At 42.4% G+C, this 27,898-nt stretch overlaps 1 protein-coding gene across 1 annotated transcript in view; it reads right to left on the reverse strand.

Moving 5' to 3' along the window:
• Positions 1-27,898, reverse strand: part of skor2 (SKI family transcriptional corepressor 2) — a 167,665-nt gene that overhangs the window by 57,776 nt on the left and 81,991 nt on the right. Inside the window, exon 4 of the mRNA XM_049603630.1 lies at positions 9,164-9,314. Within this exon, the coding sequence (XP_049459587.1) occupies positions 9,164-9,258 (95 nt within the window). The 5' untranslated portion in view covers positions 9,259-9,314. The remainder of the gene's footprint in view (positions 1-9,163; positions 9,315-27,898) is intronic.

Here is a 27,898-nt window from a genome sequence, read left to right on the forward strand (position 1 = left end):
TATAAAAAGAAAGTATTTGTTTTAACTTAAAAAGTTCGTGTCTGGGCTGCCTTAAATTTCTCAGTTGACTTAGATGACAATCATTACCAAATTACCTCAGCTCGTCTTCTCCAATTCAGTCAACTTAAAATTTAAAGGCAGCTGAACACTAACTACACTGTAAAAAGAATCTATTTGTTTTAACTCAAAAAAAGGTAGACAACAGTGAACCAACATTAAAACGAGGAAAGCAATTAACAAACTGTATATCTGACGGCATTTGCACCACACCTTCCTTTTTTGTATGGTTTGTATGGTATGCTGTAGTATTTTATATGATAATAGTGAAGGTGTGCATCAGTGTGGATCTGCTGAGACAGGAAGCTGTGAGAAAGATTTGGTCTTTCTAAAATACTGAAGTTCATGATCAGTTTTTATTCGTCTTGATACGTGACAGAAAATAGAAGAACTACAGAAAACAAACAAAACTTAAACAAAAAGGCCTCTTTGCATTTCTTTTGTCTCACAAACAGCTCTTGTGCATGAGTTCACATACATGTTGGGGTGTGTGCACGTGTGTGTGTGTGTGTGTGTGTGCATTTATGAATTCATCACAGCAGCTACAGTGTCCAGCAGGCATGGATGCCACAATGATAGTAGGTGAGCTGTGAAGGTGACGATGCCTGCTGCGTGTGTGTGCGTGTGTGTGTGTGCGTGGTTCAGGTGATGGATTAGCTTCATTTCCAGTGTAAGCCGTCTGTTGTGAGTGAGTGAGAGTGTGTATGCTTGAACCCAAGCGGCGGGAGGGAGTGTGTAAGTGATACGTGTGTGTGCTGGACCATGTGGGTGTGAGTATGTGTTTCTGTCACGTTGTGTCTATTTATATGTGTCTTTACCTGCATGTGTGTGTCCCTGTGAGTGTGTGTGTGTCCGTGTGACAGTGGCTGAGTGATGGGTCCAGTATAGCGTGTAGTATAGCGGACAGACGCTGGGTTTCTATCGCCGGGGGCAGCGGCGAGGTGTGTGTACAATCAAACGTGTGTTGACAGGCGCGATGGACATCACACGGTTATGATGACCTCAACCTGCTGCAGGTGACAGCCCCCCACCACAAACACACACACACACACACACACGCACAAACACAGACTGAATTACTGTTGGTGTTTCACTTACTTTTTAACTCCTGCTAGAGAAACACATTTAAAGAAACATTCCACCCAAATATACTCTGTGTCGGTACAGTAAAACTTTAAAAAACATGAGCACGGGTCAATATAATGAGTTGGTTTTTTCATACATTATTAGCCTAGTTTACAGACTACAAAGTGCACAGATAGTCCTCTACTCGTACAATGTGGTGTGACCTCCTGGCAAGTCTACAGTAATGTCACCTTCCCCTCCAACCTTAGTAATGACAAGACTGCTTCACAGAGGTGTAGGGCTCAAGTGCACGACTCGAGAGACAGTTCAGATGGATAACCAAAAGTCTTTAATTACACAAAAGGGTCAGACAGGCAAACGATCCAAAAAGGACTGGGCAAAAGATGAGCTCAAAAAACACAAGCAAGGATCCAAGATGTCAGGAATACTAAAGCGCAAGACACACCACCGCCATATGCCGAGCGTCAAAATGCCCACCTCCATTATATTCTATGAACAAACCCACACCGCCGCCGGCCGCCGCGCCACTCTGCTTCACGCCTGGGATCCACTGGCATTACCGAGAATCGTTGCCGGACGTGATGCCTACCCTGAAAAGGACACTTCGGAGGCGGAGCCCGGAAATATGCGGAAATGCAGATGGACACGTCTACTATAGGAAAGCTCTCGCCACTGGTACGATTATCTTTCATTGCCATGTTGTTCCAGAGAGGGAAAGTAAACAAATTGTCACGACAGACCACCACTGAGCTTGCTCCCCATTGGATAGTGTCCTCGCGTCTGCTTTGCGGGGACATCAGCAACGGTTTGACGCAATCCGTAGGAAATGAATAGGTATAAGCGTCACGGTGGACACAAAAAACGCCAGTGGATCCCAGGCGTCAGCCCACTGCTCTATTTCCAGCGTAGACGGCGCTGCGAGAAAAGCCTTTTATGTATGTCTCGGCCGCCACAGTATCAACTCCAGTTTTCAAATTTTTAATAAGACGATTTTGATAAGAAACTCACCTGTGAAGTTGTTGTTGCCTCAAAGTTTTTCCTCTTCTTCTTCCGTTACTAGCAGTTGGCAACCATTGGCAACTAGTGTAGGTACAGCCACCTAGCAGGCTGGGGTGGGAAATACACTTTAGTGTCGACGGTGCTGCTGCGCGCCGCTGCCAATGTGTCTTGGGGGGCGGCACTTGACCGCCACAGCGCAGCACCGGCGGCGGTGTGTGTTGCACTTAAGACTAGAAAGAATGCTGGAGTGCTTGACACAAGGTACAAAGACGAACTGGCACAGGGGACAGGGAGCACACAGACTAAATACACAAGGAAAGTGGGGATAACTGGACACAGGTGAAACACATAAGGGCAGGGCAGATATTGGCTGTGTCCAAAATAAGTCACTACTCACTGTATTTGCCACTATATAGTGACGTTGCCATTTTATAGTGCTGTCCGAATGTATAGTGGGAATTATTATACCCTATATAGCGGACTCATTAATCATTTACTACTTTTCCACTCTTTAATTTAGCAGCACAAACAGTCTGGTGTTATGTGACATATTCAGAGGAGTTTTATCATCATCCAACTAAATAGCAAAAAATATGTCACATAGCTCCACAGCTCACTCATACCTACATGTAATTTAAGCCTCAACCGTATCACGTATTTTTATTGTTTTTATATTTGCTGTTTTAAGTTTACAGAGTATCATTTACATCCCACGCCACTGACATTTTACTGTCTCGTAGTCGCAGACACTTTCGGTACAGTTTCATCTCATATGATATGAAGCAGCCCCCTTCATTGGTTCTGATGATGTTGCTCATAATTAACACCCCACCTCTTTCTACAGCTCATGGCTGTAGAGGAAAACTCAGAGTTGACTGAACTAGTTGATAACCAGCTTTGTAGTACCAGACGGCCGATGTCAGGGTTAGTCAAACCAGATAAGAGAAAGATATCCTGGGTAAGCTGAACTGGCTTCATGGTACAGGCCTCAGATCAGATTTGGAATATGCTGTATGAATGTCTTCTATGTGTGTCTCATCTACTGTGACTTAATTAATAAAATGACTTCAACTTTTTGATTTAAAAGGTGAACTTTAAACAGAGCACAAGTTTGACTCGTGTCTGTTTGTATGTGTCTGCTGGTGCGTGTATGTGGATATGTGCTCCATCTGTGTGTGTCCACAGTGTGTGTTTGTCTTTTTTTTTTTTAGTCCTCCTTTGAGCCCAAAACAAGGTAAACGTATAATAATAACATCTTCAGAATGTATCTCCCCGTCTTTCTCCCTTGAGCAAAACAACACACACACAACACACACCTCCTCCCCCGAGCGGTGCGAGGAGCGTCCGGGTGTGAAATGTAAAAGGGAGAACGCTGTCGTTCAAACTGTCCCAACCACCAGTGTCTCCCTCTCTTTCCCTCCCTCACGCTCTCCGTTTCTTCCAGCAGCTCTTCCTCATGTTTGTTTCTTACTCTCTTTCCCTGTCACCATCTCTCTCTCCCTCTCTCCCCCTCCCTCCCTCTCAGGTGGGCTGGCTGCTGCAGGTTGCAGGTGCGCGGGACCCCTCAGCCAATGAAAAATGAGTGCCGTCGCGCGCCGTGACTTTGATGAACCTCACCGTACGTCGGCCTATCACTCTTCTCCATTTGGTTTCCCTCGGAAAAACCGCCCTGCGACACACACACACACACACACACACACACACACACACACACACACAAAAGTGGCAAACGCTCTGGACCAAATATTTGTCTTGTTGAAGGAAGAGGCTGCGCTCGGGTAAATACGCGGTCAAGAGGCCCTTTTTGTCTGTGTGTGTGTGTGTGTGTGTGTGTGTGTGTGTGTACTCACATAATACCTAAGATGTGGAGCGTCTGTGAGATTATTTTTAGACACATTTGTTTGAGTGAATTGACTTTGAAGTTAGAGCACTGAAAAGTTGACTGAAGGTAAATAAAGTGATCCTCAACAGTAGACTCTGAAAACTTTGGGTGCAGTTACTGTCCTCATTCATCTGAGTAGTCCTGCGCTTAAAAAAAATGGCAATGTCAAATTATAAACAAAAGATGAGGAAAAATATAATTTCCAATGAACTGAAATATTTTTCAATCAGCTTTTTTTGTTTGACCAGCTGCTCAACGTGATATGAGTTGCCTAAAATGGTCAACAGATATTGTTATAAATGCATAGGACTGTTAAGTCTCATGCACAACCCCTTGCACTTCACCACTCAATGTGAACTCTCCTTAAAGAGGACGTATTATGCTCATTTTCAGGTCCATGCTTTTATTTTGGGTTTCTACTCGGAAATGTTTACGTGCTTTAATGATCAAAAACACTTCATTTTCCTCATACTGTCTGTGCTGGAACACCCATATTCGCACTCTGTCTAAAGCGCTCTGTTTTAGCAGCTGTCTCTTTAAGGCCCCCTCTCAAAAAGGCCCATCCTGCTCTGACTGATCAGTGTCCGTATCTCAGTGTCTCTGCACCGTCATTGCAGCCAGAGAAATGACTGTAATGGAGAACGACTGTGAAAAATCACCAGTGAAAGCTTCTAAACACAACCAGCAGAAATATGCTCCAAAAACAGGGAGAAATTAACAGCGTTTCTCTGACATTAGCATGTGGCTACATGTAGCGGTGTACTTGGAGCCAGGTGATGACTGTAACAGAGAACAGCAGCACTTTCTATCATAAATGAATACTTCTGAACTTAAGTCCTTACAACCTGACATGTTCCAGCAAGGATAAAGCCTGATCCAAAATCGGGAAGGAATTAACAACATAAGCAACCAAGATCATGTTTCCCTGACATTAGCATTTAGCTACATGTAGCAATGTGCTTGCAGCCAGGGAATGACTGTAAGAGAATAGCTATAGAGTGCTCCAGGGAGGATGTTTTTCAGTAGGCCGACGTGAAAGTTAGCTTCGCCCTGGTTCACTTGTCAAAAAGCCTGTGAGATTTTTCCATTGGACTTTGGATTATTGCAGAAACTAAAGCCTGTGGCAAAAAAAAAACATTAAAGATAACTACATGTTTTTGTTCAGCAAGATAATCTTCACAAATGAACACCATTTTTATGATTTTAACACCTAAATTCAATTGCCAGAAGTATAAAGCTAACATCAGGGTAAAAACAAACCACAATATGATTACATGACTTAACGTCGCCACCATGACAAAACTGTAAAGCTGTGTTCAGCGCAACTTGGCATGATAATGTTCTGTAGTCTCATTTAGCCACTTACTAGTAACAGCTATTTTCAAGACACATAAAGGCTTCAAAATTTACGAGCGGGGTATTTACTGATGTATTTTATGTCGTAGAACGAAATGTGAAAGTCTCTTAAGCTTGTGTTAACCACAGACTTTATTTCAGGCATCTAACCAAAAATCCATTGACACGATGGAACCGTGACTGTAACTGTAAAAAAAAATCACTGATAAAAGCTTCTAAAACAACCTGTTTATAACCAAAAATGTTCCAGCAGAAATGTTATTTGAAAGTGGGGAGATATGAAAGAAAAATACCTGCCACCAGGATTCCATGTTTCCCTATAATTAGCATGTAGCTACATGTAGCAGTGTAGGCTTTGTAATGTAAACACCTGCAGTACTGTGCCTGGAGCATATGACCATATAAAGAAATCTGTCATGATCTGACATGAGCTCTTTTTCCACAGAGATTTTGCCATAGAGCTGCTACAAAGTCACTTCTTTAGGTCTCCTTTGCAGTTTTACACAGAACGAAACAACAGCGCCATCATGCCACTCCAGTGTGTGATTATACACTGCATCCTGGCATCGTGCAACCAAAAGAGGCATGACGGGTGTATCATGTCTCCCAACAGCGTTGAGTGTGTGACATAAAATACACACATCAGTAGCCCTTTCTAAACAGAAACATGGAAATAGCTATCATTTTGTTGTCCCTGTTATATAGTGGCGGAGGAGGGTTTCAATTTAAGGCTTTTGCCCTTCTTCTTTGAGTTAGCAGCTAACTGCTAATAGCTACTTTTTAAATCTCCCGTGATTGCACACATAACTTGTCATCAAAATGTCACACTTGCCCTGCCCATGTTCCCGTCCTGTTGTGGATCACAGGCAAGACCACTCTGTCCCCCCCATTCTGTGACTGTACAATAGATACAGTACAGCAAGGCGGCATAACAGCACGATATTATTATACTATATTATGAACATCCAACATTAACATTATTTATAGATATGGCAGAAAATAAGGAAGAGCACACAAGGTCCCTTTTAAATGTCCATTCTACCTTTCTCTCTTTCTGTGTCTTTTACACACACACACACACACACACACACACACACACACACACACACACACACACACACACACACGAACGTTTCCCTCCCTGCAGGAAACATTTCTGTGTAACACTTGTTGGGGAGATGACACAAAAAGACAAAACACTGTCCAGAGGTCACTGTGTGTGTGTGTGTGTGTGTGTGTGTGTGTGTGTGTGTGTATGTGTGTGTCAAAGGCATTGTGTGTCTTGTATCTGCAATGTGAGCAGCTCTGAGAGTCGGGGGGCTAATCCCTCCCAGTTGGTCCCTAATCCTGTTCTAATCCCTTTAAAACTCTCCATCAGCCTCTCAGGACCTCAGCGCGGTTAAATCTTGTCAAGTCACACACCAGAAACACACACACACACACACACACACACATTGTGTTAACAAGTCACCATCATCGCTTGTAAGTGAAATGAGCTTCTCTCCGCTTGTTAAATGAGATTATGTTCATGATTCTTCACAGCAGGTTGTCAGTGAACAAGTCACTCACTCAAACACCCTCTAAGTCACTTTAGTCTCCATCTTCATCTGTCTACATCCCAAAGTCAAACAGAGACAAATGCAGGGAAGCAACATTGTGAATCTGTTGTCATTCCTAAGTCATCAATTCCGCCGCTTGGTGATAGATTTCTGCGTCAGATACCGATGAAAAGCAGACATCCTTTTGCGGCGGTATGTAGAGTGTAGAGTGGGTCCTCCACCAATCAGAAGATCAGTGGTTCAATTCCCGACTCCTCCAGTCCGCATGCGCAAGATACTGAACCCTTAATTGTACTGAATCCCAAATTACAAGTTATATGAAGACGTGAAAGTCTACATGTTTACAATATGAATGTAATGATTAAATGATATATTTTGGTGATTTGAGTTGAAGGTGTGAGAAAGAATAGTATCAGTAACATTGTTAACACTGTGCTACATTACAGAGAAATACAAACCGTACTAATGAACCTTCATTAATTTTGGCCTATATTTTATCTCCAAGTGCACGTCACACACTGAGCGAGCCGCCTGTTAATGACACTGTGGGCTAATGGGCATGTAGCTACTTCCATGTTTCAGATGATACGTCATGTTTGTAGTCGACCAATGAAGATGAGTTTACATATCACCTTGGGTTCGTCCTTCACCTTCTCAAAATGATCCCACACTTTGGATTTCCTGCCCGACATGTTATTAACTAGCCTGTGGAATAACCGCAGGTACCAGCCCTGGAGATTAACCTGACTCCTGTCTGACTGCTGAGCGTGGACACTTCCTGTGTCTGTCCTTTCAAATTAAAGTCACACATGGTCCAGTCATATAGGTTTTGATCTATTTGGACAAGGCAAAACTCTTTATAGGGTCCTAAGCAACCAATGATATCTTGCCTATTAATAACCTTTCTGGTCAACTAACGTTTGATCGACTATGAGGTGGACAGCCCTCAGTATACAATTTTAGCAACATACCAGCCAATCAGAAACAATTATAGTCTGTGGAACTGGCGTGTTTTAATTCTCCAGGAAGACACCATGTTGTCTTGATTTTTTTGTACAACTTTGTGTCAGAAGGCCTGTTAAATGCAAAAAAAGAACCCACTTTCATTATACAAACATGCACAGACACACACACTACCTTTAATCCTCTTGCCGCCCCCTCCACTTCCCAAACAGACAAACGCATTACACAAATGAAAAACAAGTGAGAGGCTGGAGGAGAGGCAGGGAGGAGGAGGAGGAGGGCGGGCAGAGGGGGGAGTGAGATTTTATTTAAGTGTTCTTGTAAGCCATCTAAGATATTAATGTTGCAAAGCTACTTATCAATATTTAAGAACATAAAAGGAGTGTGAGGGCGGAGGTGGAGTGTTGTGTGGAGGGAGGGCAAACCAGGAGGGACATGCACTCTCGCGGTGTGTGTGTGTGTATTTGTGTGTGAGTGTGTGTGTTTGTCAGAGCCACAGAACAACAATCAGAGACGAGATGAGGTCTCTCTGACAGTTAGAGAAGAGGAATGGCTCAGTCTCTGCCACTAAAAGCTTTAACACGCCCGCAAACAAACGCACACACTCACACACGGAGAGTGAGCGCTGTTAAGTGATGGTCAGGATGGTAAATACATCTGCTAATGCCCCGTAACCACAACATACTTATTTTTTGTTGTGGTTAAAATGTACTGATTTATGTTTATGCATGTATTTATGCATTTAGGTATGTACACATGTATGTGTGCTGTGAGTGTTAATGCATGTGTGTACATGGATAGGTATGTTTAATGTATACAGTCAGTCGGTACTCTTTCACATATGTCTTTGTAGAGATAACAATATTCTCTATCATTTTAGTGTCTACTAAAATATTTAAATGACTAAAAACAATTTTTTTTAAATCAAGAAAACCCTTTGAAAGACTTCTTTTAAGGTTTCATTGATTATTTGTTTCACTAAACTTCAGTGCATCATTTTAATTTGCTTTATTTCATACTGCCAGTCGAAATTACGGGTGCTTTCACACCTGCTCTGTTGTCTCGGCAACTATGCAACTTGGTGACAAAATGAGTCTCTGATTCAGACCAAAGGAGACACCTCTAGGTCTGAAAGCACCCTTAAGCTCAGTGAAATTTCCAAACCCAAAACTCCATGTTTTATGTGTCTTACTTAGCAAATGGACTTAGGAAAGTGTCTTTAAGTAAAGACACTTTCCTACCTGTGCACTCTCCTTCTTACCTCTCTGCTGTGTTACCCCCATCCTGCTGACTCTCCATCCATCCAATCCTCCATCTTCTTCGCCCCTCAGTCCCTCCCTCAACATTAGAAATCATCAGGGAGGGTGTCGAGAGGTCCGCTCACAGGAAGAGACTAAAGTACTGCAACCTCTCTGGAGAGAGACAGAGAGACAGACAGAGTTACACAACACAACACAACACAACAAAAATCCTTTTCAATTCTCCTCTCATCAAATGAAAAAATAAACCAACAAAAAGCTCCTTTGTCTAAAAAACTTGAGTCCCGCATTTAGCATGTGAATGTGTGTGTTAGTATACAGGGGACAAAGACATTAGAGGGTGAGCAGCATGAGCAGCACACCGCAGGTGTTTGCCACCTCTGTAGCTCGAATACATTAAAGCTACACACACACACACACACACACACACACTGACCTCTGGACAGTGTTCTGTCTTCCTGTGTCTTCCCGTGTCATCTCTAGTGTTACACATCCAAAACACTTTCTGAACACAAACCACTAAATGATGGCTGCAGGGTGGAAGAGGTGTGTGTGTGTGTGTGTGTGTGTGTGTGTGTGTGAGAGAGGAAAATAGAGACAGACAGAAAACAGAAAAAGAAGGAGCAGCATTTTGTGGGTGTGTGAATGAGAGAGTGTGTGTGTTCATATGTGTGCATGATGACCGTAGGCAGGGCTAGATGGATGGGTGTTCTGACCTCCCTACAGGGGTGCAGGCACGCTTATTTACACAAAGCACCCTTAGGTGTGTGCGTGTGTGTGTGTGTGTGTGTGAGATACAAGCCTCAAAACTTAGAGAGAGCAACACCCATAAATACAAAAATATCAAAGACGTCTTTTTTAAATCATCTCAAAAAGGTGAAAAAACTCAAAACCTCCCGACAGGCTTGACGTCTGATGGGATCCTGTAACATTTCAGACGAAGATGAACTCATTTGTCTTAAATTAATGATCGAGATGAGTATAATTATGTACCTCCATGGAGATACACAGGCAATTGAACTGATAACTCCGTTGCTCAACAGAGTTGTTGTTTGTTGAGGCTGTTTCCTGTTTCAACATGACAGTACCCCTGTGCAAACTAAACAGATAGTTTTCCGAATCTGTTGTGGAAGTACTTGACCTCACTTTCAGACATGTAGATCCTGGGTACACTTTAGCTATAGCTAATGCCAGCCGTACAGCAACTTTTCAGGCACTTTTACTGCAGACAAATTTCCAATGTCGTAATAAAATCTGAATAACTTTGCCTCAGTCTTTTTCTGGTCTTGATGTTCCAACAAAGTAAAGCATTTTTTATATTATAAGTTTTTAGTCGCAGACCTCCTGTCTATTTTTGTAAGCTGAAACCATTTCCCTCAGTTTTATTTATTTTAATTTAACAGATAAGAAACAATAAATTGTGAAGACAGTAAAGCCTCCACAAAAATAGCATTTTAAGTCTTGTGTGTGATTTATCCTGGCTTCATATGAGCAGAGGAAATCTCTGCTCGTAGCTACACTAATCTATACAATGTAAAATGCCATAGGCTTGTGCTAATAACGTAAGCACGATGTATTTGTTTGGAAAACGTGTTTAGAATAAGACAGTAGTTTTGTCGGTGAACCTTGTGAGTTGTAATGGAGCCGAATTTTGTAACGTTACCTTTGTTAAATGTTGCTGTTGTCCCTGGCTTTAAATAAGAAGAGGGAAAGTCTGCTAGCTGCTAGGCTAATTTATACAATGTAAAATTCCATAGGCTTGTGCTAATAATGTTAGCATGTTGTATTTGTGGGGAAAATGTGTCCAGATAAAGACAAGTGTTTGTCTGTGAATGCTGTGAGTTATAGTGAAGCTGATTTGTGTGCTTGTGTTTGAAATTGTCTCTATTAAGCCATGTTTAATGTGTGTTTAATGTGTGTTTTGAAGCAACTAAACTTTACAGCACTTCACAGAAGTCCCAACTAGTGTTGTGGAGGTGTAACTGCAGAGTGACACAGACACGCCACCGCACAAATGCTGTAAGTATAAATCTGCCTTTAGGCTTTTCTCATATGCACATGGAAGGGCAGGGACGTCCGAGAACAGAGCCATACTCCCAAATAAAAACTAAAGTTTTTCTTTGACTACAGTTGTCCTGACTGAACTAAGGTTGTGTGCTGACCACTGAGCCTCCATGCAGCATTGGTGACAAATAAATAGTCCTCTTTAGCTACAGCAGTCCCAGGCATGATCTGAAAATTAAAATTGCTCTCAAAGTGGTTATTTTGAGCAGTAAAGGCACTGATGTTTGCATCTCGACAACTCTTAGAGGTATTTTAAGAAAAAAACTTCCTCTAAATCGTGACTTCATACAAATACAGTGTAAAAACACCCCCCAAAAATCAGTGAAGCTGCAGCATGCACTACTATGAAAACTCAATGGCACTTCCTGTAATGCGTCTGCGATAATCTCTCTGAACAAAGACTGTCCGACTGTGTTCCCTTTAGAGTTTGGTTCTCTATGTTAAATATTTGAAATAAATTCAGATGTTGCTGGTATTATTATTACATCATTATTTATTTAAAGTTTATCTTACATTTTTGCATGTTTGTTGGCCCACAGTGGTAAAGCAAGAACCATATAGGTCTGTTTTTAAATGAGTGAATAATTCAATATTCATTCAAGTTTACTCTCTAGTGAGTCTGTGTGTGCTTCTGTTTTTTATTTATATATTTATTTTGCATAATCAAGACTAACATTTACGTCTGTTGAGCACTCAAAATGTAGTCAATCAGCTGTTTCCAGCTGTGTAAATAAATCAGAATCCCATATCTCTCACAGTCCAGCAGCAGCTTCCTCCAGCTTTAATGTATGCTTGAATAACAACCCTGTCTGTTTTTATACTGTATGTGAGAGAAACGTCTTCTACATCCACAGAATCACATTGATTTGTCTCTAAAAGGTGAATAAATTGCGTATGTATTTTATGGAAACAGAAAAATCCATGCGGCTGTTTACAATGCTTGCCGTTCCTGTAAATCAGAGGGTGATCAATGCGCGTATTGACTCATCCATCGCATGTGTGTGAATATATATTTTGTGCATGTGTGTGTGTATGTGAGTGTGTGCCAGAAGTGATTGTGTGTTTGGGGACGCTGAGCATGAGCGATTTGGCAGTTTGCATGTTTACATTTTGTTTGTAAGTTTTCTGCAAGTGTGTGCACGCGACCCTGCATGTGTGTTATTGATCCTGTGCATATTTGTGTGTGTGTTTTCAGCCCCGCAGCAGGGTCATTTCTGTATCGACAACCTGCTTGTCCCTGTCATACAGAGAACATGAGTAGAAAGGCCATTCTCATTTAGCCTGATAAAGCGCCTGTAGCATCATAACGACCTCTAGCCATTTATAAATCATACTTTAACATGAGGGAGACGGACCTCTAACTGCAGACTGATTGCAGAATTGATCAAAATTACTCATTCATGAATCGGACTCGCATTTTCTGCAGCACGCTCCTAAAGCATTTTAAAAGGTGAGACGCTCAGGTGGGAAATAACACGGTGGTTATGGAACGATAAATATTGTAGTAGTTATGTTTCAACTGATCTTTTGCTTCACGTTGTTGTGACTTTATACCAGTGTATAAAGTTATTATTTCAGTATATTTAAGCCCCGTTTCCACGAAAAAATTTCAGTAAAAAAAACTCTGGAACCAACAGTAACCCTTCAGACATGGTACCTTGACCCTAGTGTTTCCACTGCAAACAGTACTCTTAAATGTGGGCGGGGTTGTTGTCACTCACTGCTCCGTCCAGCGCTCACTGTATTTCCTCCTTTATCAGTCTGCACCTCGTTTATCGACCACAGAACGAGGCTGCACGCCGACATTTTCAGAAAATAAACCAGGCTGCAGTGAGAGTCTCTCTCCATGGGATATTCAAAAATAGTGGGTTTGTGCATTTAGTCCTTCTCAGGCAAGCTCAGGGGTTTAGTGTTGCTGGAGCCCACAGGAACGACACTCCATGATGCTTTTTTTCACCGAGTGAGGATTAGAATATATGCAGTTCACATGACCTGGCTGAAATTAACGTATATAAAAGCTTGAAGATCCACTCATTACTAAAAGTGTGTGTCATGTCAAAACTAAAGTGATGGTCAAAATTGTCACAGTGAAATTTAAGGTGTGCTGATGGATTCACGTCATCAGCTCATGCATTGAGTAACATTACAAGTTAACGTTCCACCTTAAAAGTTGCCGGCAGTCGGCCCAGTGAATGAAGTTATTTTTTCTCCGACTCCCAGCTGCTGTGAGAGGCAGCAAAACATCCTTTCATTTTATAGTTACAGTTTACTAATAAAACTCTCCACAGTATGAACAGTGGTTACATGAGCCTCAAAACCAGACACAACTCAGCCCTGAGCAGAGTGAGCGTCCTCTACTGACCAATCAGACTGCAGTGTTCACAGCTCCACCTTTTAGTACCAGATCTGTGTGCTAGGTACCCCAACAGAGGGGGGACCGTTATTAGAGCCAGGTTTCACTCAGAAGTCGTCGAAATCCGGTGCTTGGGCAGTGACTTGTGTCGTCAGAAACCAACGAAAAATGTGTCCTTTAACATCATCATGATACACGGCTGCTACACTATAGTTTAACGATACACAGCGGTGTCAGCAGGGACAAGGACAAAAGTTAAGGCGGCGAAAGTTCGAGTGGGGGAGGAGGGGTGGTGGATGGGTCCAACAAACCCCAACTTTCGTCCGAGAGAGCTGTGTTCCCATCCTGTAAGATTCTAAAGCTAAACCCTGTTCTTTTTTCCTAAACCTAACCACGTGTTTTTGTTGCCTAAACGTAACCATGTGCATTGTCAAAGGAAAAAAAACATCAATTTGCGGTGTTGTACTGACGTAGTGCATTTATTTTGAAAGAGACAGTATGTAAATGTTAAATTTCCTATGAAAATAGAAGCATATCTAAGAAAGAAGAAGAGCGTCCCAGGACGTCAACAACTAACACACCCAGGGTGCCTTGCACGTATGTGGACATGGAATGTTCATGACCAAATGCCAATATGTGACAAGGTCGGAGTGAGAGTGTGTCGATTGGTACCATCCACAACTCTTCACAGTGGAAACGGGGGAAAAAAAGTGTACCGACCTGAACTGAACCGCACCGTACTGCTCGGTGGAAACAGGGCTTTAGTTCCTTTCTTTCTCCACGTTGGTCCCTCTCATTCTTTTCCCCAACCACCTCCCCCCTCATATTAATCTGCATATGGACAATCAGCAGCTCATGTTTACTGATTCGCCCAATCAGGTATCAGTTCTCCCCTGAGGTTTAAAGTCCCCCGCTGACAGCCCGTGAGTGTGTGCGTTGTGGACAAAGGAGGAAAATCCCTGGGAGAGTCGGGCAGAACGAGTTGATCGATCCTCAGCAATTACCAGCCAATCGAAATGTGATTTATTTCCCAAGGAATCATTTCAATATCAAGAGAGCCTGCGAGCGGATGGGAGGGAGTGTGTGTACGTGTGTGTGGAGGGAGATCCTTGTCAATAAACTACCACTTACTCCTCTATTCTTCTTCCTGTATCTCTCCGTCTATCCCCCTCTCCACCCATCCATCTCTACATTTTCTGCTCGCTCTTTCTACCTCTGTTTTTTCCACTCCCTCGTGACATCCTCCCACTCCACCTAACTTTGTCTCTCCTCCCCCATCCATCCCTTTCTCCATACACTTCTCCATCCAGGCCTCCCCCAATCTTATTCTCCGTCTCCTCTGTCTTGTGATCCCCACCCCTATATACCTCCCCTTTCGCTCCATGCCCTCTTCCTTCCTTCCCTCCCTCCTTCCCTCCCTGACTGCTCCCCTGTGAGGCTATCATTCTGAGGCCTTGTCAATACGACCAGTCAACCAAACAAAAAGACCAACTGACCAACTGAGGTATTTTGACTCTTAATCCCCCTCCTCGCCCCCTCCCTTTCACCGCCCTCTCCTCCCCTCCTCTCCTTGCTCTTCGTCCCCTTTTTTTTGCACTTAATTAAGTCGCCAAGTGGCTGTCAGGAATAATTTTTTGCTGCGGCACGAGGCCGAGGGCCGCGGTGGACTTGACATTTGATAATATTGCGTCTCCACGTTGATTGAAATTGATTTTAGGGGGGAGAGAGGCCCCTTGCTCGCCGCTGCTGTGATCGTTTGACAACTCTCAGCCAATCAGCCCCAAGGACAGCCCGTGGACCCCCCACCCCCCCTCCATCTTTGGCGTGGCAACTCATATTCCTACGAGTGATGGCTGGGCGCCTGTTTGTGTGTGAGAGACAGAGTGTGTATGTGTGTCCAGGTACCAAGGGTCGGACATGGAGTACCGTCGCAGGGTCATGGAACTGGCAGTCACATTTCCCATAAATCAGCTGGGCAGTGTAGAGGCGTGTAAGTCTGAGCGTGTGCACAACACTGCCTGTGTTTGTTGTGTGTGCGTGTGGCAGCATTTGCAAGTGCACACACGCAGAATGTTGTTTTGTGTCTTTACTACGCAACCTCTGCCCCCTTCAGCTACGTTTTTCCCTCACTAGCTAATAGAGGGTATGATGTTAGATGCAAATGACTGTTTTAATTGTTGCCTTATTAGTGGGGAGTGGGGGTATTAACTAAAGAACATCATGATGAAATGCCACTCAAAAGCACGCTGCAGTCGGAATCAATCAGGGTAATTAATTACAAACAAGAACACCACCATCAGTGTTTCCATAATGTTTACAATCAGAGTCTCAATGCTCTCACTTCTCGTCTCACTCAGACTGCAGGCCGAGACCTGAAACAAGCAGCGCCGCCCTGTTTTCTGTCCTCAACATGTCTACTGCTCTTTTCTTTTAATATATATATTTTTAAGCTGTTGTCCCAGGGCAAAAATTAATTGTCATTTTTGTTGTTTCAAGAGATAAAATATTTTGGAGCACCCTGCCTAAGGAGCATAGACAGGCAAAGATTTAATTAGTTTTGACCAATTTTATTCTCACTTTATTTCATATATTCTTTGCTTTTTAATTATAATTCTATCTGCCTTTACTGCTAATCTTACTGAAACGTGTTATTTTAACATGCTTTGTAACTTTAATGAAAAAATGCAGAGCAGATAAGCTCAACAGCCTCATCAGGCTTTTAATGTGATTGTTTATTGACCAAAAACTTTGGAAAGTATTACATATCTATTGAAGGTGTAATTTGTAAATGTCATGAAAACTTAATTTGTTTGGGTAATGTTGAAAATAAGGCTCATTGTTCTCAATTTTTACCTATTTCTACTCAAAAAGTTTCACCATAAAACGTTTAACTGGGTTAAACGCCCAGTCCCTTTCACGAGCTCAATGTGGCTACACATTTTGACAAATAAAAGCCTGTCTCAATTAGATGTCTGGTCTGGCTGCCAAGCAGTTCATTTTTTCTTATAGGAGTTCTTCAGATGTATAAAACCAGGTTACTGGATACCTCAAATCATGTGTCCATTCCTCGATTACCCTGTAAGTTATTCATATTTTACTTTAGTACGTAAGGGTCCTCAGATCAAAAGAGTCAAAAGGGTTTTTTTCATAAAAGATAATCCAAGTTGTGAGGACTGTTTTAACAGGATAAAGTGGTGGTGTGTCTCTGATGCCTCGTGTGTCGGGGCAAGATCAAATGAATGATTCAAAACTGATACATTATCTGAAGCCTAATTTTCATACAAGTAAAATTTATATTGGTTTAAATAAAGAATTTGATTATTTGAGTATTTCCCATCTTTGCTGAGCAACAGTTTTGTGTGAAAGGAATTAAAGGCCTGTCCCAAATATAGGCCTGTTGATTTCATGGATTTAAGCAAATAATAGCCTGGGCTATTAATTGAAGTTTTATGCTAATTGATTTTGACTACATAATCCTGTGCACCCAGTAGTTGTTGTTTCTTCTGCTGCAGGATGACAATGTTCATAACAGGCTATAGTATTTTTACCCCGGTTTTTGTGTTTTTTTTAATTTTCTCACATTAACAGCGAGCAGAAAATAAACAAGTTAACAAAAAAAGAAGATAAAATTAATAGGTTCTTTATGGGAACTGAAAATAGAATAAAAACATTATAGAATATACCATTGCTTTGTGAATTTCCTTAAGTGACAAGGTAGTAGGAAGGCCTTAGGCAGGCCACTCATTCTCCATCAAGGCGATGAATTACACAGATGTCTGTCAATTTAAACGATACATTTGCAAATCAAGAAAGTCATTTGTTGTACAAAGTTGAAGAATTAACACTTGAAAATACAGGGTCATGACCCGGCTCCAGTGTAGGCCCCACAAGGTGCTGGAGCAAGAGGCAGTGAAATCCTCACTTGGAGAAAAAAAAAAAAAAAAGCATTGTGGAGCGTTGTTCCTGTGGGCTACAGCAACACTAAAACCCTGAGCTTGCCTGAGAAGGACCAAATGTGAGAGCCCGCTATATTCAAATATCCCATGGAGAGAGACTCTCACTGCAGCCTGTTTTATTTTGTCCTGAAAATGTTGGCATGCAGCCTCGTTCTGTGGACGATAAACGAGGATAACAAAATACCGTGAGTGCTGGACGGAGCAGTGAGTGACAACAAGCCCGCCCACATTTAAGAGGACTGTTTGCAGTGGAAACACAGGGTCTAGGTACCATGTCTGAAGGGTTACTGTTGGTTCCAAAGGTACTATACTGAAAGTGTTTGGTGGAAACAGGGCAAAAGTCAAAGGTGACTGTGATCCAGCTGCCTTTGAATTAATATCTACTTGATTTAATGCATATCATACTTGAAGTACAGACGGACTTGTATAAATGAGTGGAAAAACATGAGAAACGCAGACACGAGGGGTCATTGAACGGTTTGATGAGAATGAAAATAATGTGAATCAGTTAAACACCTCTGAGAGAATGGAGAGAGTTCCAGAGACTATGAGGTTTATGTTGGTTATAAATAGTCACCCATCTGTACATGTCGTTTCTTTGAGAATCAGATCACACGCAGCAGATTTCCTTTACAGAAGTACCCACAGACTGTCAGAAAGTGACATTTGAATCTAAAAGAATGACGATTGTTTTTCAGCTCTCACCTCTAAACATTGCAGATTAAGTCCCCAGCCAATACCCATTCAGTCTTTTACATTCTCATTTGCTCCTGTTTTAATTGGGTTATGGGTGTCACTTGGTGTGTCTCTGTCTGTCTCCGAGAGCCGTTCCATATTCCTGATGAGGTTCTGTCTTCTAACCCCCTTTTTCAGGCGCTCTAATCGCCTCTCACCGCTCCAGGCAACAGACAAACTGTACCAGACGCACACGGAGGGGAAATTGCTTTTATTTTGGAGGGGCCTTGTCTAAATTAATTGTGATTTTTTTTTTTTTTTTTTATTCACCGGCAGTTAACTACAATGTTTGCTCTGGTAACGTGGCCTAGATAAAGATATTCTTAACAACAGTGTGAGGATGGAAAAGTGGTTTCACAACTTTTCTCCCAAAGCATGACTCATGTAACTAATGACATGACAAGAGAAGCCCTGATCAGCTTTAGTGGCATTTTCACTGGAGAAGCACTAAAGGCTTTCTTTCTTTCTTTTGCTTTTTATTTTGACATGACATGACATTACATGAAAAACTTGAACCAGCTATTGAAAAAGACTTGTTTAATGAACTTAACTTCTTCAAATCTCCAACCAGGTCTCCAAAAGAAAGTGTTGACATTGTACATTTCTGCAAACCATGAATAGGCCTCAAATGTTTCATATGTATCCTACTGATTCAACATTTCTAAAGTGATCTAGCCTGGAAGATGATGTTTTCATCAAGAGGTTAAAGGGATGCTGCAGACCACATTCTGAACTAACATCAAAACCAGAACATGAACATGGTGTTTTTCAACAACCCATCACTGTTTTTCCAGCAGATTTTTAGCCACAGAACATGGTGTTTTTTAACAACCCATCACTGTTTTTCCAGCACATTTTTAGCCACAGAACATGGTGTTTTTCAACAACCCATCACTGTTTTTCCAGCACATTTTTAGCCACAGAACAGTGTTTTTTAACAACCCATCACTGTTTTTCCAGCACATTTTTAGCCACAGAACAGTGTTTTTTAACAACCCATCACTGTTTTTCCAGCAGCTTTTTAGCCACAGAACAGTGTTTTTTAACAACCCATCACTGTTTTTCCAGCACATTTTTAGCCACAGAACATGGTGTTTTTCAACAACCCATCACTGTTTTTCCAGCACATTTTTAGCCACAGAACAGTGTTTTTCAACAACCCATCACTGTTTTTCCAGCACATTTTTAGCCACAGAACATAGTGTTTTTTAACAACCCATCACTGTTTTTCCAGCAGATTTTTAGCCACAGAACATGGTGTTTTTTAACAACCCATCATTGTTTTTCCAGTGGCTTTTTAGCAACCGAGCATGGATGTTTTTAGTGCTACTTTACTGTTTTTTCAGCATCTTTTAAGACACTGAATGTGGTGTTGTTTAGCAACCCATCACTGTTTCTTCGATGGCTTTTTAATCATCAATGAACAGGGACATTTTTTAGCATACTGTAGCTGTTTTTACAGTAAATTTTAAGTTACCAACCATGTTTATATTTCAGTGTTCCATCACTGTTTTTCCAGCGACTTTAAAGAGACTGAATGTGGGTGTTTTTAAGCATTCCATTTCTGTTTTTCCAGCAGCTTTTTAGCCACTGAACATGGTGATTTTTAGCATTCTCTCGCTGGTTTTCAAGCGGCTTTTAAGATACTGACTGTGGTGTTTCTTAGCATTCCGTCACTGCTCTTCCAGCAGCTTTAAAGACATCAAATGTGTTGTTTTTTAGTGTGCTGTCTGTTTTTCCAGCAGCTGAACGGACTTTAAGACACTGCCTGTGGTGTTTCTAAGCACTTTGTCACTGTTTTTCCAGCAGCTTTTTAGCCACCAAGTGTGGATGTTTTTCTCAGTGTTCCTTTACTGTTTTTACAGTGGCTTTTAAGACACTGAATGTGGTATTTTTAAGTAACCCCTCACTGTTTTTTCAATAGCTCTTTGGTCAAGAAACAGGTGTTTCTTAGTGTTCGTTACTGTTTTTCCAGCAGCTTTAGACACCACACATGGTGTTTTTTAGCATTCTGCCACTTTTCCCAGTAGCTTCTTAGTCACCAAAGTCGTGTTTTTTTTTCAGTGTTCCATCACTGTTTTTGCAGCGGCTTTTAAGACACTGACCACGGTGTTTATTAGTATTTCGCCACTGTTTTTCCAGCAGCTTCAAAGACACCAAACAGTGGTTTTTAGCATTATGCCAAATTGTGGTTTGCATAAGTACAAAGCCGACATTTTCTCCAGTGACTGGGTTGAAATCTCAAAGGCAAAGCATGATAATCCTCTCTCTTCCCTCCGCATCCTTACTTTCTCCTGCTCTTTTCTTCCCCCTTATCCTCCACTTTCTCATGTCATCCATCCTTCTCCTCTCCCTTGCTCTCTCCTCCCTCCATCCTCTTTCATCCTATCTTCTTCTCTGCTCTGCTTACCTCCTCCTCATCCCTCTCCGGCTCATCTGCCCACCCCCATCTTTCGTTCTCCCTTTGCACCCTCTCCCCTGCTCAGCCTTCTTGTCGGACAACTCAGCTATTAACCTCTGGCCTCATGTCTCTCCTCCCATCACCGCTGCAGTAATTAGGAGGTCAATTCAACCCTCCTCCATCATTTACCCTGACACACACACACACACACACACACACACATTTTTTGTCCTGTCTGATAGAACAAAATGTGACAGATTAATTGTGTTACGGCTCTGCCAAAACACACACATTGAAATATGGAGGCCTATTTGCACACATGCACACTTAAAACAGACATATGTCAATACAAATCTGTAAAAAAAACTTGACAATTACAAATTGGTTGCTGGTATAAAAACACAGCTGATTATTGGTCATCTTCAATGATAGCAGTCAGCTTGTTAGATATAAAAGATCATTATTCGATATTATAATAAACATTACAAAGTAAGAAGATAGTAAGTGGGCTATCCACCCATCTTTTAAGTGGTTATGCCTCCAGTCTGAGATGCAAGAAGATAGTCTGACGCTCGTTTGTTGTTAGGACATTGTGTCATTATGTTCCACTCAGGAGCAGCTACACCTTGTAAAATTCGGTATACCAGTCCGGTCCACCATTTGGCTTGATAGACCCTTTTAGGGACGACATCACAATGATGACATTTTATCGGCTGGAGGCCAAACCTGCCTCTTCACCGCAGGGCTGTAGGCTACGTAGGAATGTTACAATGTGGTCTTGTTGTGTTATTGTAACAAAAACAAAGGCAACTATGGTTAAATGTGATAAGACCAAAGGACTGGACGGAGGCCATCATCAAAAATGCTCACATGTGCAGCGCATACTTCATATCAGGTTAGGGAGACAGTATTTCCTGTTGTAGGGATGAATAACGTTATGTGTATTAAGGGTTATCATGTCCATCTCATCAGAAACTGGGGAGGGATTAAGAGGAAGACTGGATTTCTCTGGAACTTTTTAGCTCATTAGCTAACGTTAGCTTCCATAGCAAAACAAACAAGTGTCGTCCTCCTTTGTAAGATTGGCTTCCTGTGACATCATCCATCCACTGAGTGAGAGCATACGGGTCGGCCAGCCTGGTCCCGTTGGTCAGTGTTTACTTATTCAACTAACACTGGCGGTCCCTGAGAGTGAGTGACCTGACATGGTGTATTCATAGATTCAGTCTGATGCTCTACACTAAAATGAGAGCCCTGTCGGTGAAAGAAACGCAGTGTCATATTTCTACATGAATGAATGAACAGTTAAGTTAGTCACACATTCACTCTGCTCGGTGCTCTGCAGCTCCGTCTCCACAGACAGAGTGTCCAGAGTGCGCTCTGACACTCTGAGAGTGCGCTGCTTTGATAAACTTAACGATACATTCAGACAGCGCTCCGAAATTACGAACTGTCCAGTTTGTGCCAGAGTGCGACACTTGGAATGAGTATTTTTGAACGCACCACTCGCATCATCTTCCTTCATTGTCTAAAACAAGCCAGCAGAACTTGCTAGCTTGCGCTGGCTAATGTCTGTGGAGAATCATCATACTATTTACTAACAGTAAAAGGGTCTATATCAAACCGGTTGGAAAATGTTTACACCGACCTAACCATACTGCCTTGTTCGTGCCTGTAGGTCATTAAATCCTTACATTTCACCAGACTTTAGAATTGTTAAATATAAATGAATGAATGCTTACACACAGACACATTCAGTATGGTAATTTGATGCATAATTTCAACGTGTGTTATTAGCTAATCATGCATTTTAGAATATGTTTATTTCCATACTGCAAGTACACACACACACACACACACACACACACACAGCAGGGTTGACAGCACTGGGCAATGAGCTGTCAGAACAGTCTCTCTGCATCACACAGGTCATTGGCTGATCCCTGTCTGTCTCTTCCTCCACCTTTCTCCCTGTCTCCCTCTCCGTCTCCCCCCTCCTCCCCCACCCCCCTCCTCTGCGTCTCATTAACACAACATACAATTAAAGTGTGTGTATCAGTGTCAGACCCCTGCTATTAGCACCTCAGCCTAAATGGCACTTGGCAGGGAGTGGAATCGCGGCTTCCTCCTCCCAGTCAAACGATTAAAGGCCTCAGACACACGATCAACGCGGAAACACGTTAACACCTAATTAGCTTGACACAGCAGTGTGCGGTACTGCTGTGCCGTTTGTAGGTGGACCGACCCTGTCCGGCCCCTGTCTCTGTTTGCATGTGATCATTTAAACAGCCGAATGCTTTTCAATCTCTTTATTAAATAATTCTGCGATGAGAAATGACCTGGCCATGTTGAGTCGCACTTACAGTGTAAAGCAGAGCATATCTACAGCAGTCCAGTCAAACTATGTCAGCACTGGCAGACTTTGCTAGCTAGTGCAGGCTTTCAGTCACCAGCAGAGATGACACCCAAAAGAAGGGTGAAAACGTGGGTGACTTTATCTGCTGTCCCATGCACTCATTTATTTAATTAACCTAGAAATAAACCAATGTTTGCTCACACTGCACAGCACAGCAAAGCTCAAACAGCAGCACGGACTGTAGACGTAGGAGCACGGGGGAAAACAAGTTGAAACAAATCCCTTCAAAAGTCTCCAGACACACACACACACTCCATCTATCCCTCTTTCTCACACACACATACCACACCCTCTCCCACACTGCAGCAGTAAATATCTGAGATCTAAATCCTCTTCACAGCATTGCCTAATTACTCCCAACAACATGGTAGCTGATTAACTTGTAATTGCTGCTCTGAACGCAGCCTGTCCCTCTCTCCTCGTTAGGGTTATTACTGACTATAATTACCGCTAATGTGCAGAGAGGAACACACACACTCACACACAGAGCCTCACATGTACACAAACATACATGCAGGTGGGCAGCTCACACGCAGGCACCTGAACACACACGTATTCTCCTCTGTGCACACACACACCTCCGCCAGGAGAATACTTATTTTCTTGGAAACTGTGACCGGTGCACAAAGCAATAACAGTGAAATTTAGGCAACTAAATTCATTTTCAGTATGTTGCCTCAGTTAAGTGATGCAGTTCACAGCAGCCAGAATCCTGTAATGGTCTTCATAAACCTCATCGCGTACTCAAATCTGATGCCCCCTAAATCCCGTGAGTGAGGTCTGGCTGCTTCCTCCCGACCATTTGTGATTCTGATTTTATTTTAGATCATTTTGATAGAGGGTTAGTTAGTGGCATGTAGAGGTGAGGATTGCAAATTGCAACCAGCTAAACTTCTCTCAGTTACATTTCCTGTAGTATTAATCGTTCAGGAGGTTTTTACCGTGAGCTGAAGTGAGCTGAAGTTCTCCTCCTCTCTAAAATGATGATTAAAACCAGTAAAAACACTGAATAAAGCAGTTTAATATTACAAACAAGAGTTTGTCCCATGCTGCTTGGAGTTGCAGACGGGCACTCGCCCAGCACCTGCTAATCTGTGCTCAACTTTTATCCTGGTAATTTAAGATCCAGACATTCAGGAGGTTTTTACTGGGTGCTGAATTATCCGTAGAGGTCTCCTCCTCTCTGAAACAAATGGGCCCGCTGATTTAAACTGGTAAAAACACTAAATAAGTATAAAACTATGGTGGCCAATGGATAAACACAAATGGCTCTCTCTAAAGCCAGTGTTTGCTTTGTCCGCTCTGGGCTACTGTAGAAACATGCAAGTGCAACATGGCTGTCGCCGTAGACGAGGACCTGCTCTCTATGTTGATAAAAGCTACATTCTAAGGTAATGAAAACCCAACAATTCCTATTTTCAAGTGATTATACCCTAAAGAAAACATACATATGACGTTATATTCCATTTCCACACATTCTCACTCCGACCTCGTCACATATCCAGCGTTTGGTCATGGACTTTCCACATCCAGATACGACATGAAAAGTACCCTGGGTTCGTTAGTTGTAGACGTTCTGCCTGTTACATGCATTGTCTTCTTTCAAAATACACTTCCATTTCCACAGGAAATTTGACGTCTACATGCAGCCTCTTTCAAAAGAAACGCACTACATCAGTACAACACTGCAAATTGAGTTTGGCTTTAGAATCTTACGGGACGGGGCGTCGGTGGCAACGGTGGGATGACATGCAGCAAAGGGCCACAGGCTGTTGCCGCAGTGGCCCGGGTTCGAGTCCAGCCTGTGACCCTTTGCTGCATGTCATCCCCTCTCTCTCTGTCCCCCTTTCACACTTGGCTGTCCTGTCCATTAAAGGCAAAAATGCCCAAAAAAACATATCTTAAAAAAAAAAAAAAAAGAATCTTACGGGACACAAACGTCGCTCTCCTGAGTGAAAGTTGGTGTTTGTTGAACTTTCACCACCTTAACTTTCCTTCTTGTCCTGCCGTGTTTCCCCCTGATGCCGCCGAGCACCATTAAACTATAACTGCGACCGGCCACGTATCATGCCAACGTTTAAGGCCAGCTTTTTTCGTCAGCGTCTGACGCCACAAGTCACTGCCCAAGCGCCGGATTTCGATGACTTGGGAGTGAGACCGAGTTGTCCATTTCTGCAAAAATAGTGTAAAACTTAAAAACAATTTTAAAGGGTGATAACAAAGCAAATATCTCCCCTGATGAATAATTAGACCAAGCCAACCTTTTTCAAACAAAACAAGAACATGTATGTTTTGCGTGTGTTTACAGCATCAAAATTTCAGATTCCTTGTTTTGAGATAATCATCCAAAAACAACCTCCACCAAACAAAACGATTACAAAATGTATTTTCCATGTTTTTTAGGTGTGGGGGGGAGAGGGGGGTGCTTTAAGTATATCATGTCATCATGGAGATCATATCCCAAATTGTTTTGATATCCTGCAGGAAATCAGATAAGTAGCGACATATGTTTTGCATTTCCATAAAAGCAACATTTGTAGAATTAACTATCTGCCTGTAAAACCCAAACGGGGAATTTAGGAACGCTCATCTGTTTATGAACTTCCTCACTGGGTTCCTATGAGAGAGAAATGATATTATTTTTATAAACATATACTTTTCTGCTCAATTGCCAGGTCATTTCAGGGTGGATATGATTGTTTTTTTTAAGCATATTTCAGCACTTGATGATAATAATTATTAATGAAAATGAGTTCTGTTTGAACCTTTGAACAAACACAACTGTGAGCCGTGTGCTGACAGCATGGTGCCACTATTGTTCCTCTGTCTACGCTCACCCTGCAACACAAGGGGCTTCTCTTCTCCCCTCCTGCCTCCACTGTTTAAAAAGGCATTTGCGTGGATCTAAATCCAGCTTAATCGTAATTCTACAACTAAACTTGCTGTGGAGAAAGCTATGAGCGCAAAGCTCCTTTTAAGTTCATAATCACTTTCTCCTTTAGCGGGGGATAATGGTACTACTTGTGGGAGATTTAGCCCACGTCTGACTTTCTCTCGTTCTCCCCTGCCCTCCCTCTGCGTCTCTCTGCGTTCCCCCCAAACACTATCTCTCTTTCTTCGGACCATTAGTGATATTGCCGGGCCGCAGACCTCTGTGTTAAGTCACTTAATCAAAAGCAATGGGTTGAAAATCTTGTTTGGTCTCTTACGTCTGATTCATTCCTGCAGACAAGAGCAGCGGAGAGACAGAGAGAGGGCCGGGGGGAAATAAATGGAGAGCGAGACAGATAAGTAGAGGGAAGGGAGAGGAAGTGAGCGAGCGGGTGCTGATAGTAAAGTCAGATGGCGAGGGAGGAAGTGTGAGAGAGAGGAGAGAGGACATTAGGTGGTGGTACTATGTGTTATCAGCTAAGCAGCAGCAGAAAGGCTATCATTGGCTCTTTCTGCCTCTGGGGATGAGGAGGCCAGTGTTCCTCTAACCACTTCTGACCACCTCTCATCCACACACACACGCATTCACACACATCTCAAACAGCACAGCCAAACAGAGAAGTTTCAAGCAAAATGTTTCTGCAAAAAAAATGGAAAAGGAAGACAGAGCAGATTCTCCCCTTAAAATGGGAAATGAACAGTGTTCTCCAGTAGCAAAGTGAGACATTTTGTTCACCCTTCCATTCATCTCGACCTCCTTATTCTGCAGAATTTGTGGCTAAATAATTCCTACAGCCACTGGAGGGCTTAGTTGCTCAAACATAAACATGTCATTATCAGACATTTGTTGTAACGACCGATGCTTTATTTTTCTTGGGATTCCGATCTCACAAAACAAAACAGAAACGTTAAAAGACTTTCCTCTTTGGGGCATCCTGATAGTTCACCGGGTAGCATGCATGTCATTAAGGCTGAGCCCTTACAGCAGCCTGGGTTTTGAGTCCAGCCTGGGCCTCTTGCTGCATGTCATCGCCTCTATCCGCCCTGCCTTTACACTATTTCTCTCTCTCAAGCAGAAATGCCAAAAAATGATATTGAAAAAGAAAAAAAAAAAAGACATTCCCTTCCTGGTCCCAAACAAAGATCTGAACATTGAACTGCAATTAAAGTTAAATTATTTAATACTGCAAAAAGACCAGTGGTTCGATCCCCAGCTCCTCCAGCTTCAGCCACCAGTGTGTGAATGTGTGTGTGAATGGTTAAATGTGACTCGTAGTGTAAAAAGCACTACAACTGTACGTTCAGACCAGAAGCTTCCAAAGAGGCAAAGTCTCTCGCGGACGCCCAAGAAGCACGACTGTCAAAAATATTTGTAGCAGCTTTGGTCGCTCTAGTTGCTCATCACATGAATCATTGAACGTTCAATCGTGCTTGTCAATTTAAAGGAGCAGCAAAGCAGTCTACTGGCTTGAAAGCAGAGTAGTTGTACTAGTTGCTGCTTGCTGTTGTCCAGTCAAAAAGCTCATAGTTGGCCTAGAAGGTTATGTTTGGTCAATAAAAACAGAAAACGCAATTCTCACCAGACCAACCAACTACCTCCGCGACGCAGTCCCAAGCCTCATTCTTTTTATTTTGGTCTCTGTAACCGACAAGCAACACATTATAAAGAACAGAGTGGGCACGAACGTAAGTAATAAACTTCTCGATACTCATTGTGGGAATAAGTGTGCTGTAGGAACCAAAGTTACATGGCTTGTTCTCTGGGACCTGCTTCATCGAAGCACGTCAGCATTCCGACTGGTTGCCGTCAAACCGTGTCAAAGCTCATTACCATAAAGTTAAACAAGTTTTAACTCCCCTCCGGACTGCTCCAGTCGCTTT

This window comes from Epinephelus fuscoguttatus, linkage group LG18, assembly GCF_011397635.1.
Source record: "Epinephelus fuscoguttatus linkage group LG18, E.fuscoguttatus.final_Chr_v1".
NCBI lineage: Eukaryota > Metazoa > Chordata > Actinopteri > Perciformes > Serranidae > Epinephelus > Epinephelus fuscoguttatus.